This window comes from Gastrolobium bilobum, unplaced genomic scaffold (genome assembly GCF_033153095.1).
Source record: "Gastrolobium bilobum isolate Gb01-03AN ecotype WA unplaced genomic scaffold, APGP_CSIRO_Gbil_v1 utg34229, whole genome shotgun sequence".
NCBI classification, from domain to species: domain Eukaryota; kingdom Viridiplantae; phylum Streptophyta; class Magnoliopsida; order Fabales; family Fabaceae; genus Gastrolobium; species Gastrolobium bilobum.
Window position 1 is genome coordinate 38,298 of NW_026897186.1, and position 12,141 is coordinate 50,438.

The following is a 12,141-nucleotide window of genomic DNA, read 5'->3' on the forward strand; positions in this document are numbered from 1 at the left end:
ATTAGAATTTAGACTAATTGAATTGTGGGTGTAACTGTGTAAGTGAAACAAATTGAGTTTAATATTAAACAACTTTAAGTGATTTTTTTTTTGAAACTATTAGCTAATGATAATACTGTCACCCTACTCTAAAAAGTTTGAGATTATTAGATTATTAGATACACATAATTTATAACATTCGCCTTATATTATACTATTTAGGATAAGTTATTTTACCTATTATTTTTTTGTTTATTTTTGTCTATTATTTTCTAATACCGTTAGATCATAATCTCAAAAAGAGAGAAAAAGATAAATGTTAATTAAGATTCTGATCTAACGATATTGGAAAGTAACAAACAAAGATAGATAGAAAAAATAAAAAGTAGAATAACTTATCCCTAGTGTGAATGTATGAAGTTAGTTACGTGGTTTGTATTGTGTTTAAATTGAACCAATATATTTGATTTTTAAAATCTCCATGACATTAATCACACTTTTAATCATGGTTAATGATGACATAACTTGTTTTTCATAGTCTTAAGTGTTTAATTTGGGAGACATTAAGTAAGAATAAAAAATTTAGATATTAGATAAATGGTTTCATTTACTTGAGAGAAAAATATAAAAAATAAATAAATAAAAAAAGAATAATGTTATTTACACACGTTTTTGTTGTCGCCATGTGACTCAGAGATCACATGTTCCTTTAATATACACAATACAAAATAAGGTTGAGACCCAAAGTCCCAAAAAATGACTTGACTCTAAACATATACACCTACTAAGTAATTCCACATGGGATAGAGATAATTCTCTTTCTTATTCCATTAGGATTACACTTAATGATCATCATCATTGCCTTTATTTTTGTCCATCAAAATTTTTTCACCGGTCGATTGATTATTCGACTAATTCGATCAAATTAGACAAGATTATAAGAGCGGCAAAGTTTTTCATAATAAGTTTTTAATACAGTTGTTTTTATTCGAACTCGAGACCATTGATTAAGTTACAATAACCCTATATCAGTTGATCCACGTACTTTCGTTTAGTGATATTATTAGACCTTTGATGTACCAGCAAGAACAAACTGATATTCAGAGAGATTTTCCAAATCCAAGAAGACTTGGGATAGTAATTATAGAGAGTAAATTTGATCCATGTATACAGCCGTTGGAACCCAATTTCAAGACTAAGATCAAGTAGGGCTTGTGTTTCCTCAAGATACTCAAATATTTGCAATTAACTTTGAAGCAATTTCTTTCACTCTATAAGCAATTGCTTGCATGGCAAAGCTCTTCCAGGACATCAAAATTGCTTTTGGTCTCAAGTGAGAATTGCTATGCTATTGTGCATTCATATCTCAAAGAGAGGAAGGGAAGGCACTTATTGTACTGAATATGCCACTCCTTTGTCTAGTGTTGAAGGTTTAAAACAAATAAATCAATAGATGAACATTAATGTGAGCTAACTTTAGGTACTTGAGGTTCATGCATTTAGTACTTTTCTGTACAACCTCAAGGAGGATATTTCAGCTAATTAATATGGAAGACATTTTACACAATAGCACTAAAATGATGTTCTTAATTTGGTTAAGTAATTTATAAATTCAAGTATGAGTGATGAGTAATTAAGTTCTACCTTGATCAAGAATAGACTAAATAAGAACTATATAAGTGAAAGGACATATAAACTCAATATTTATAGTCTTGGATTAAGATGTGATATCAATTCACCTATTGTAATTTGAGTTTTCTACTTAATCCATTGAAAATGGTCTCCTTTCTTTGGGGTACTCCTATACATCAGAACAAATAAGTGGTATGTGGGTTTCACAGTTGAGGCTTTATATTTTCATATGTGTATGAATTGATTGTGATTCAACATCATAATTTTATTCTTCTATTGCAAACAAGTAGAACAAGTATTTTTTACAACAAATTTGTTCTAAACTAGTCTTACCGGCCTTGTCCCATGGATCGACCATTAGAGGATCATTTATGGGTTTACTTCTATGCTTTTCTAAAGTGAGATTTTTAGACCATCACCTCTCACTTAATGTATTAGCTTACCTCAGATATATCCTGGAGGTGCGCATGCCTCAGAGTCAGACATAATAGTGGGATCCATTGGACAAAACATTTATGGATTTATCACTCATGATTAAGGAACTTATTTATAAATATCACTCTTCAACCATTAAAGAAGAATCAGTCATTCACCATTTTATAAGTTGTTACATTGTCAAATTCTAGAGTCACGATATCCTTTCACCATCACCCTCTCAACTTTCTCTTGAGATACCCACAATAATTTCTATGTCAAGCTTTAGTCTATACCGCTGCATCTAAGAGCATTGTCACATTGAGATAGTTCACTCTATCAAGAAAAACAGACCTAAACTTCTCACAAAATAGTTCAAGATTTATTCAAACAAACACTCCATAGTCCTTAAAATTTAGAGCTGATATAGTTTTTTCTAGCATTCTAGATTATCAAATTATTGAATAAGAAAGAGTGATCCATGCCATATTATATCATCCGAAAGAAAGGGAATCCTGGGCTTTTGCCCAACATCAATTTATAACCATGTACAATAAGGCTTCCAAAATATATGCTTTCATTTTCATGTAATTCCTATCTGCCAAAGATTGATCTTCCGTGTGGTCGCAACAAACGCATGGTCCAATGAAGATTCTGAGAACATTATCTACAAGACTGCTGTATATGCCAATTTTTTATTTTTTATTTTTTAAAAAAAAGGGTAATAAAACTAAGGCTATGTCATCGAAACAGATTAAAAATTATGTATGATTCCCTCTTAATCATCTTGAGGCACAAAATAATGCTGCTTAGTGCTTATGCAATGATAAGACATGCTTTAACAAAACTCAAAATAGAGTGAAATATAAATAATCCACAAGTTTGAAAGGTATGGTAAGTGAGCGTTTACAAACGTTGGAACGTTACTGGGATTGGTGTAGTAACGAGGGATATAGGTAGATTGTATTAGGTTATGTGTTCAATTTTTACTTGTATAAAAAAAAAATTGTTGGAACCTTACAAATTTCACTTGAAGAAAAGTTCTAATAATATTGTTTTTTAAGCAAGGTTATATTTACAAATTTTTTATTTATAAATTACATTATATATTATGGGTAGTATATTCTCAAGTAATATATATTACCCATAATATATAGTGTAGTTTATAAAAATTATAAACAAAAAACTTATAAATATAACTTACCCTTTGTTCTTTATCCAAAAGAATTAACCGAACATCCGATGCTGGACTCTCAAAACACATAAAAACTAGTGGGCCGAACCATTTAATGACATAGATTAAGATTATGCGAGTAAGGCTACATTATTAATTCGAAAAAGCATGAGTTAATTTGGACCATCCCGTTTAATCTGTAAGTTATAAGAGTCAACTCCTTCATCTTGTTCTAGGGATGGATTTTTTCTCCTTCGACTTGCATATTTGGCTGCATGATAGTGTGCATAGTAAATGAAGACGTAAGTCCAATCCAAGTTACATTATTAATTCGAAAAAGCATGAGTTAATTTGGACCATCCCGTTTAATCTGTAAGTTATAAGGGTCAACTTCTTCATCTTGTTCTAGGGATGGATTTTTTCTCCTTCGACTTGCATATTTGGCTGCATGATAGTGTGCATAGTAAATGAAGACGAGTCCAATCCAAGTTAATTGATATATATATATATATATATATATATATATATATATATATATATTCAATTAACTTGGATTGGACTTACGTTTTCATATTATATATATATATATATATATATATATATATATATATTTTGTTACCACATGGTTTTTATGGAAGTGGCATAATGAGACGATACATAATCCTCAATTTGTAAGACCAAGTAATTCTAGTAGTGTTATCTTAGCATATATTAGCGATAATAATGCAGTTCCTTCCTCTTCGGTCACATGATGTCCACAAAATTACTTCATCTAATTACTTTCGATTTATATCGTATTAAAAGGGTCATCTCTTTTTTTTTTAAAGGAAAGGTTTAACTCATTAATCTATGAGTTATCCGCATACATGAAGATTTTTTATTATTTTTTTATGACTATGCATAATTGTTTGTAATTATGACTATGTACTTGAGATTGAATTCGAAAGTTTTTAAAATTTATTTATCTCTCAAATAGGATTTTTATTTATTTATGACTATGTTTAATTGTTTGTAATTACGACTTTTTTTTTTTTTACAATTTGTTTGAACATGATATATTTTGAACGTTGCATATTGCATTTAACCCGTGGCCTATTGAGGACCAGGTTAAGTAGAAAAAATTGACATTTAATATACGGGCTTTTATCATAAACAATTCGATTTAATGCATAAATAGATGCATTTTGGACGGTCAAGACCGAAGAGAAAACGCGTAAAATACTTGAAACCTTCCGACATGTGCGTATGACCTAAAAAAATCTTGTGGTTTTTGGTTTACAAAATTAACATTTAATATACTCATAAGAAATCACATCCCATAATATGATTTTTGGTTTACAAAATTGAAATTTAATATGCAAATCTTTATCATATGCTTAAATAGATGCATTTTGAACGGGGAAGAGAAAACGCGTAAAATATTTGAAACCTTTTGACCATGTGCATATAACATTATGACCTAGAAAATCATGAGGTTGAAAATGGTGACATGTTTGTTGCTGGCATGTTGCCACCTAATCAAGGTTGGTATGCAGTCCACGAACATGCATGTGGAAGGATGCTGAAATTTAAGAATAAATATGCAATTTTGCTGCTCCTGATAGGTTTTGGTCAAAATTTGAAGTTCTTAAATCGATATGCACCGTGAAAATTTTGTATACAAAATTTTAAATAACAAAATATTTCGACTTGTCATCTGTTATGTCCACACGTGTCCTTAATTTTTTGTAGTAAAAATAATATTCTGATTTATCTTAATTTTTTATTTTCAAAAAAAAAAATTGATTTTAAATTTATACATCGGTTAGAAATTAACATAGATATTTTCTAAATATTTGTTAATAATTTTCTATACTATGATGAGATGATTGTAATGTGAATTTTTAAAAAATAGACAAGACTTTAGTAGAAAATTTAAAAAGTTATAAGGGATTATTAGAGTGATTTACTCAATTTTGTTATAAATAATAATTTTTTTGGTGAATTTTTATAAATAATTTATTTAAGAGCCATTTGTTTGAATTGATTAAAAGGATGAAAACTGAAAAGCAAAGAAATGAAATGGAACGAAATTAATAGAAATAAATGAAATATGATAGAATTTATTCTAATTCATTTTTTCTAATATCTCTTATTTTTAATTTAGTAATAGGAGATGAAATTAATTTATTGATGTTCAATCTTCTTTCTTAAATAAATAAATATATTTTTATTCCATAATTTTATTATAATAGTTGGGTTAAAAGATGACCATCCAATAGTTATTGGTCTACTGACGTCCTAATTAAACTTCAAAATTTAATTTGTTTAATAAATTGTAGGCTCGAATCGTGAGAATCACAATTTTTAAAGAGGACAAAGAGATTCAAATTCAAAATCGAATTAGTGAGACTTTTCACATCCAAATTGGTATTTGAAAAAAAAAAAAAAAAAACCCTAGAAAATACACACAACCCATTAGAATTCGAGATTTTGATATTCTCCCAGTTCCATAAACTGTAATTAAAAATGTACAAAAAATAAAAATCTAAGCCACCAAAATGTGTGGCTGCTAATGCTTCCATGTTGTGAATCACACCACACAGTTCAATTGTGAACCACTGGCTCTCCAATTTACACCCAAATATCCCCTCTTTCACAAGCAAATATAAACCATTAGAACCATCTATCTCAAGTTCTAAGAAACTAAAACAAAGAACTTCTAGTTTTATGTTCACATATCAAGCCACGTATAGATAGATAGATAGATAGAGAGAGAGAGAGAGAGGAAAGCATAAACAAATGGCTACTTCAATTTCTGTTGGTTCATCCTTCTATGGAAGCTGGGGAACTTCCATGGTTGGTGAAGATTACACCATGTTGGCCAAGTCATCAGTGCCATCACAAGTTCGAATGGGAAGAGGAAAGCCAGTGAGATTGCAACCAATGATGAAGAATGTCAATGAAGGGAAAGGTGTGTTTGCACCTATTGTTGTGGTCACACGTAATATCATTGGCAAGAAGCGTTTCAATCAGCTTAGAGGCAAAGCCATTGCTTTACACTCCCAGGTGAAATTCAATTTTCTTGCCAAGACTTTTTTACTCTTACCCTTTTGCTTAATTTCAAGTCTTTTTCATTGCTCTAAGAATTTTATTTGAGGGGTTGGTGGAAATTTTGAGAATCCTGTTTCATATTGTATCATTCTCATAAACCAGGTTTATATGTGGGTTTATCTGTTTCAATCTTGGTTAGATTGAAGGATTTAAATTCTGTTGAACAGATGTTCAAGTATAATCTATGAAAGCGAGATTTGGATTTGAAATTTTAAAAATAAGTTAAATTTATGGGAGATGGACTACACTTCATAAACCTTAAAAAATGAGAAACCACTAATATGTTAAGGGGTTCTAAGACACACAACGGATTTGAAGTACCAAGAAAATAAATAAATAAATCATTCAAGATTGTAATTTGAAAAATGAAATTGAAAATTCTGCTCAAGCAACTGTTTGAAAATGTTGGTAGCAATTTGATGTGAATAAAATAGTATGTAAGCATGCTATATATTTTTTGTACTAAACTTTCATATTTGGAAATTTTAGGTAATTACAGAATTTTGCAAATCAATAGGAGCAGATGCAAAACAGAGACAAGGGCTGATCAGGTTGGCAAAGAAGAACGGAGAATGGCTTGGGTTTCTTGCATGATAGATTTCACAAAAATGTTCCACATTTTGTAATTACCATGTGAGAAAGTTTCAAGTTTAAACTTGATGGTTTTCAATTGACAGCACAATGTAAACTAGGAACTCATCTCAAGTTGTGATTTTTCATTAAGTAATTGCTGTCTTATTTTGTTCTTTAGATAAATGAAATATTATAAAACATAATGAGGTTGTCTATCAACAGGGTACCACAAATAGAGCAATGTTATTTATACAGGATACTCTTCAAAAAAAATTCATAGTCTTTTCTATGAACCACTTATAATAAATTGATCCCATTTTAAATTTCATCCTAAATTCTACTAAACCCTCACATCATTTCCCCAAAAAATGTGATGAGATGCAACTTGATATATTGTTAGCCAAAATTTATTATCATTTTAGGTATTTGTACCTTTGACTCTCTAAACAAGCAGCCTAAATCAGAATACCAAAACCCTTTAAGCTTAAAATCAAACTTGGCTGGGAAGTGCAGTCAAAATGCTAATTCACATCTCAAGTAGTTACTCTACCTAGAGTAACAGCCTACTACATATGAGATGCAGACAAATGCTTTTGCGATGGGTAGAGCCGTAGAGGTTATTCAGGGACGCACTCACATTTTATGGTCCCTAAGCTCTCTTTTATTTTTAGTTATTGTTAGATAGATATAATATAAAAAATTATTAATAGGCTTTTACTTCTTAGCTTAAACTTTTAGGTGAAATGTTTGCTTTACATAATCGGTGATTACGAAATCACGAGTTCGATTTTCATCACCCATTATTTTATAGTGGAATTAAGTCAGCACATGGTAGAAAAAATGTGCATATGCAATATTCACGTTTCAAACCCAAATGATTATTGCGTGAGGGATGTGTTAAAGAGATATAATATAAAAAATCATTGATGAACCTTCACTTCTCATTTTAAACTTTTGGGTTGAAATGACCATCTAGGTCATGAGAGGAAGACTTCAGGAGAAACATTGAAATCTACATAAAGAGAAATAAAAAAACATAGCAATGATGAGAAGTACATTTTGATCTCTCCTTTTTTTGCCGTTGATCTTGAACTGACGAGAGTTTATAAATGTGTCCCATGAAGGGTGAAGTCTATCAATTTTGGGGTACTATGTGTGGCAATGGTAGAGACAAAGGCTCAATGAGTTTCCCATGGTGCTGCGTAGGTATACTGCAATAGGGGATTGTGTGAGAGTGGCTAAAGTGACTTCACATTTTAGCAGAGTAACAGCTCTTCCGTTGTGTGGAGAAGAAGAAGATCGCCTTCTTACCTGGGTCAAGGGGGTATTAAGAGAGATGAAGTTCCTTTCAAACATAGGAGAGAGACCCCTCATAGCTATAACACCTAGCCAAGCCTAAACACTAAGTCTAGACATGTTGAACCCATTGTCAATGTACATGGACAACAGTATTGGAAGAAGAAGGGGATTTCATGTGTTGAGCCTCCATGACTCCTCAAAGAATGCCATCTAGAAAGTGTCTATATATAAGCTAGTAATATTAGGCCCATCTTACTGGGCTTGAAGGGACCGGTCAGAACAAATCTAATTATTGTTAATAGATATGCTAGCATGATTAGATCGCTCCAATTTTTACTTTATAATTGGTATTATAGTCATTGTGGCTTTGCCTTGCGTATTTATTTATTTATTTTGGGCTATATTGTGTAAAAGGTTTTTGATTTCAGAGATGTGATTTACAACTTTTGAAGAAAAATAAAATTAGAAATAAGAAAGAAATAAGATTTCTAACATGTCTATGACTTAAATAATCAATATTGGTGCAAAATTGGCTGACAAACTGTTGGGTTCCAATTTAGTTGCAACTGGGTTGGGTTGACCTGTGAAGAGGTTGAAGATGATACAAGACATATGTCGTTTTGAGCTTATCGTGAATAACGACGGGTTACTTAAAAGAGTTAAACTACCGATCGCAAGATTTGAGCCTACAGCCTCACAATAAGAGCCCAATGGTTGCAACCGTGTCAAGTGTCCATCAAGAGGTTGAAAATGATACATGTCGTTTTGGGCTTCTTGTGGAAACGTATAAGCTAGGAAATTGATTAAAGTTCAGCAATATGTAATTAATTAAAGTGTAGTCGCAACATCTTTATTTAGTTAAAAGTCATGTATGAAGTTTTAGGACCACATAAGGATATTAATTGCAATTAATCATATATAATAAAATAAATCTTATCCAACAAGAATTTTATTATATTTTGTATGATTAACTAGGATAGAATATTATATTATATTATATTATATTATGGGTTTCATTTTAAATGACATAAGTTATGTCATTTTAGGAGAGAGATAGACACAAAAAAACGGAAATCATGGGAGAGAGAAAGTGAGTGGTTTTTTTTAATTAAAATTCAAATTTTTTGTGTCTGTATCTCTCTTAAAATGACATAACTTTCTGTCATTTAAAATGACAAACACTTTTCCCTTATATTATATTATATTATATTCTAATCTGTAAAAAAATATAGTTTGATAATTCTATTATAAAGTTTTGCATAGATTTGTACATAATTGATTAATTTTATGTATTTTTTATTTACGGTTATATATGATGCATAATTTTTGTTTAATTTTTTATGCACAAAATTCAATTTCTAGTGATTTATTAAAGTAATTATTTATTTATTAATCATGGCATCTTTATAATTTAAGTTAAATACTCTAAAGATGGCTTTTTGACCCTTTTGCCCCTAATTAAATAATTAATAACCAATTTGCCCCTCCCCCAGAACTATCCACCATCCTGCCCCCATTTAGTCGATTAACTTTTAATCGACTAAATGGGCTAAACTCAGAAATTATGAAACGCGAATTTTAGTCGACTACAAACTCACCTTAATCGACTAAATTGTTTGCACTTTTAGTCGACTAAGAACATTATTTAGTCGACTAAATGTCGCAGATCAGGTTTTTTTAAAAAAAAAACCCATTTCGCAAAGGGGGTTATTTTCAAACCCTAATCGACTAAATCGCTCCATTCCGTCCCCTCTCTCCAAAAAATGGGCTTGGAGGAAGAGTCATCACTTTTCGACACTTCATCACAAATCTATGGTCATCACTTTTTGCCACCACAGCAGTACGATGAGACTTCATACAATATAATTTGACTGCATGTTGTATTTCAGATTTAGTTCGAAACTCCTGGTACAAATATAATGGATCTCCTAAATGCCAGCCACCGTGGATGTCATCGTCGCCATACAATATCTTCGTCTCATCATTAGGGTGAGCCCAATTAATGAACGAATAGTGTGTGGGCTGTCGTTCCAAAATGGCTCAATCTCAGACCCTACGTCCAAATTTAAACTTATCCGTCAGTACGAAAGAAAACACAAATATATATATATATGCAAAATTAAAACTTTAATTTACAATCTTACCACTGCTAACAGGGTCAACACGGAGCGGTGGCATAACCTGGGAACTCAAGTTTCCTAAACTAGTATCAGCGTCAAAATTCCCCTCTACGTCCGTATCTGAGGTGTCACCCAGCGGAATAACACTCTCGGGTTCACCATCGTCTTCACTATCCATATCCTTGTCATGCTCATCCTCATCCTCGTCTATTTCCCTCAGTGTTATCTGACTTAAGACAGGTGCAGGTGCAGATAAACCGACCACTCTGTCTTCTTGACTTTGACTTCTTCCATGCACAGGTGCAGATGAAGATTGACCACAGTCTATTTCAACATATATCTCAATAAAGTTTTGAAATTTTCGGTCCACAATTGCATCTATGACACAGTCCACATCTTCATCGTCACATATATAATTACCAATGTAGAATATAGCATCCTTACCAACTGTAGACTCTACCCTGGCGATCATCCGTTGAACGCCATGGCTACCGTGTAGCCCCAATTTTTGGTTAATCCTCCCTTTCAGCTCATTGTACGTAGTGCCCCGTTTGATTTTCAACATTTTCGTTTTTTCTTTAAATTGAACACCGTTGGGGTCTTCATAATGCTTTCCATCATAGTAAATCATGGTAACATACATGTTTGGACTTGAGCTCATCTTTCACACGAATTTTGGGGGTAGGAATCAGATTTTAGGGGTTAGGGTTCGGATTTGGGGGAAACAATTGAGAAATAAAGGAAAATGACAATGATTTCACAATTACTATGCCTTAGAGGTGGTGGGATGAAATGGAAGGGTGATTGGAAGGTTCACAGCTGACAAACCAGAGAAAGAGACCAAGAGAGGAGTTTTGATTTCGAATATAATGAAAATGAGGCCAAGAGAGGTCTGGATATAGGGTTTTTCGCGATCTTTAGTCGACTATGATGGGAAGAATGTTTGTCTTGTCTTAAAAGCTTGGTTAAAGTGTGATAAAAATATCGAAGTTAAAAAGTGAAAAAGTAATAAAAACTAAACCTTTAAACCTTTTAATTTCGAACCACTTTTTATCTTTCTTTTCTTTCTTCAAGACACATAAAATATCTCTTCTTCTTCTTCTCCATGACCGTAGCTTCCATGGTGTAAGAGAGTTTGAGAGAACTTGATTTCTAGCCATAATTTCAAGAAAGTTTCAACATGAAATAGATTTCTTGTGACACCTTCTAGCCTTGTATTGAGTGAGATATTCTATCCCAAAGGTTGGATATGGTTGTTGTCCTTTGGTAGTTTGGATGAGTTTTTACTTGGTTTTTATGTTGGAAAAGCTTAAGGTTACCTAAAGGAAGCTATACAAGGTAATTGATCAAACTTTGTTGATTGGATGATGATTTGTGAACATTTGTGTTCAACATGAATTTCTATGTACGTTAATGATGAATTTTGAAGTGATTTTGTTGTGGAAATTGATTGATTAATCATGTAAATCAAAGATAACATCTTGAATTTTTGAAAAATTGCAAGAAAGTAACCTCACCCTAACTTTCAAATTCGGCCATGAATAGTAAATTAGGGTTTGATATGGTTTGATGATGTTTACATGTTGGTTGATGTGGTGTGATTTTTAATAAATGATTGAATGCTTAATTAATGATTTGTATGTTAAGAAAAATGCATGCAAAGTATAACACCTCGTATATTTGAAATATATATTTGAAATATATACTTATAATTAAAATGAGGTTAAGGGGTATGATTAGTGAAAATCTTAAGTTTTGGGTCAAAATACGTACGAAGGGTAAAACGGTAAATCAACAAGTACGTAACACTAAATTATAAAATGATAGATTAGGCCTCAAATGATAAAAATAACACTG

General features: G+C 31.6%; 1 protein-coding gene across 1 annotated transcript; it reads left to right on the plus strand.

The window, feature by feature from the left end:
• Nucleotides 1-5,854: 5,854 nt before the first annotated feature.
• LOC133304782 (protein PROTON GRADIENT REGULATION 5, chloroplastic) lies at nt 5,855-7,015 on the plus strand. The gene is made up of 2 exons (XM_061504843.1): nt 5,855-6,247; nt 6,782-7,015. Exons 1-2 carry the CDS (start codon nt 5,981-5,983, stop codon nt 6,884-6,886), a joined length of 372 nt encoding a protein of 123 aa, XP_061360827.1. The 5' UTR covers nt 5,855-5,980; the 3' UTR covers nt 6,887-7,015.
• The last annotated feature ends 5,126 nt before the right edge of the window (nt 7,016-12,141 follow it).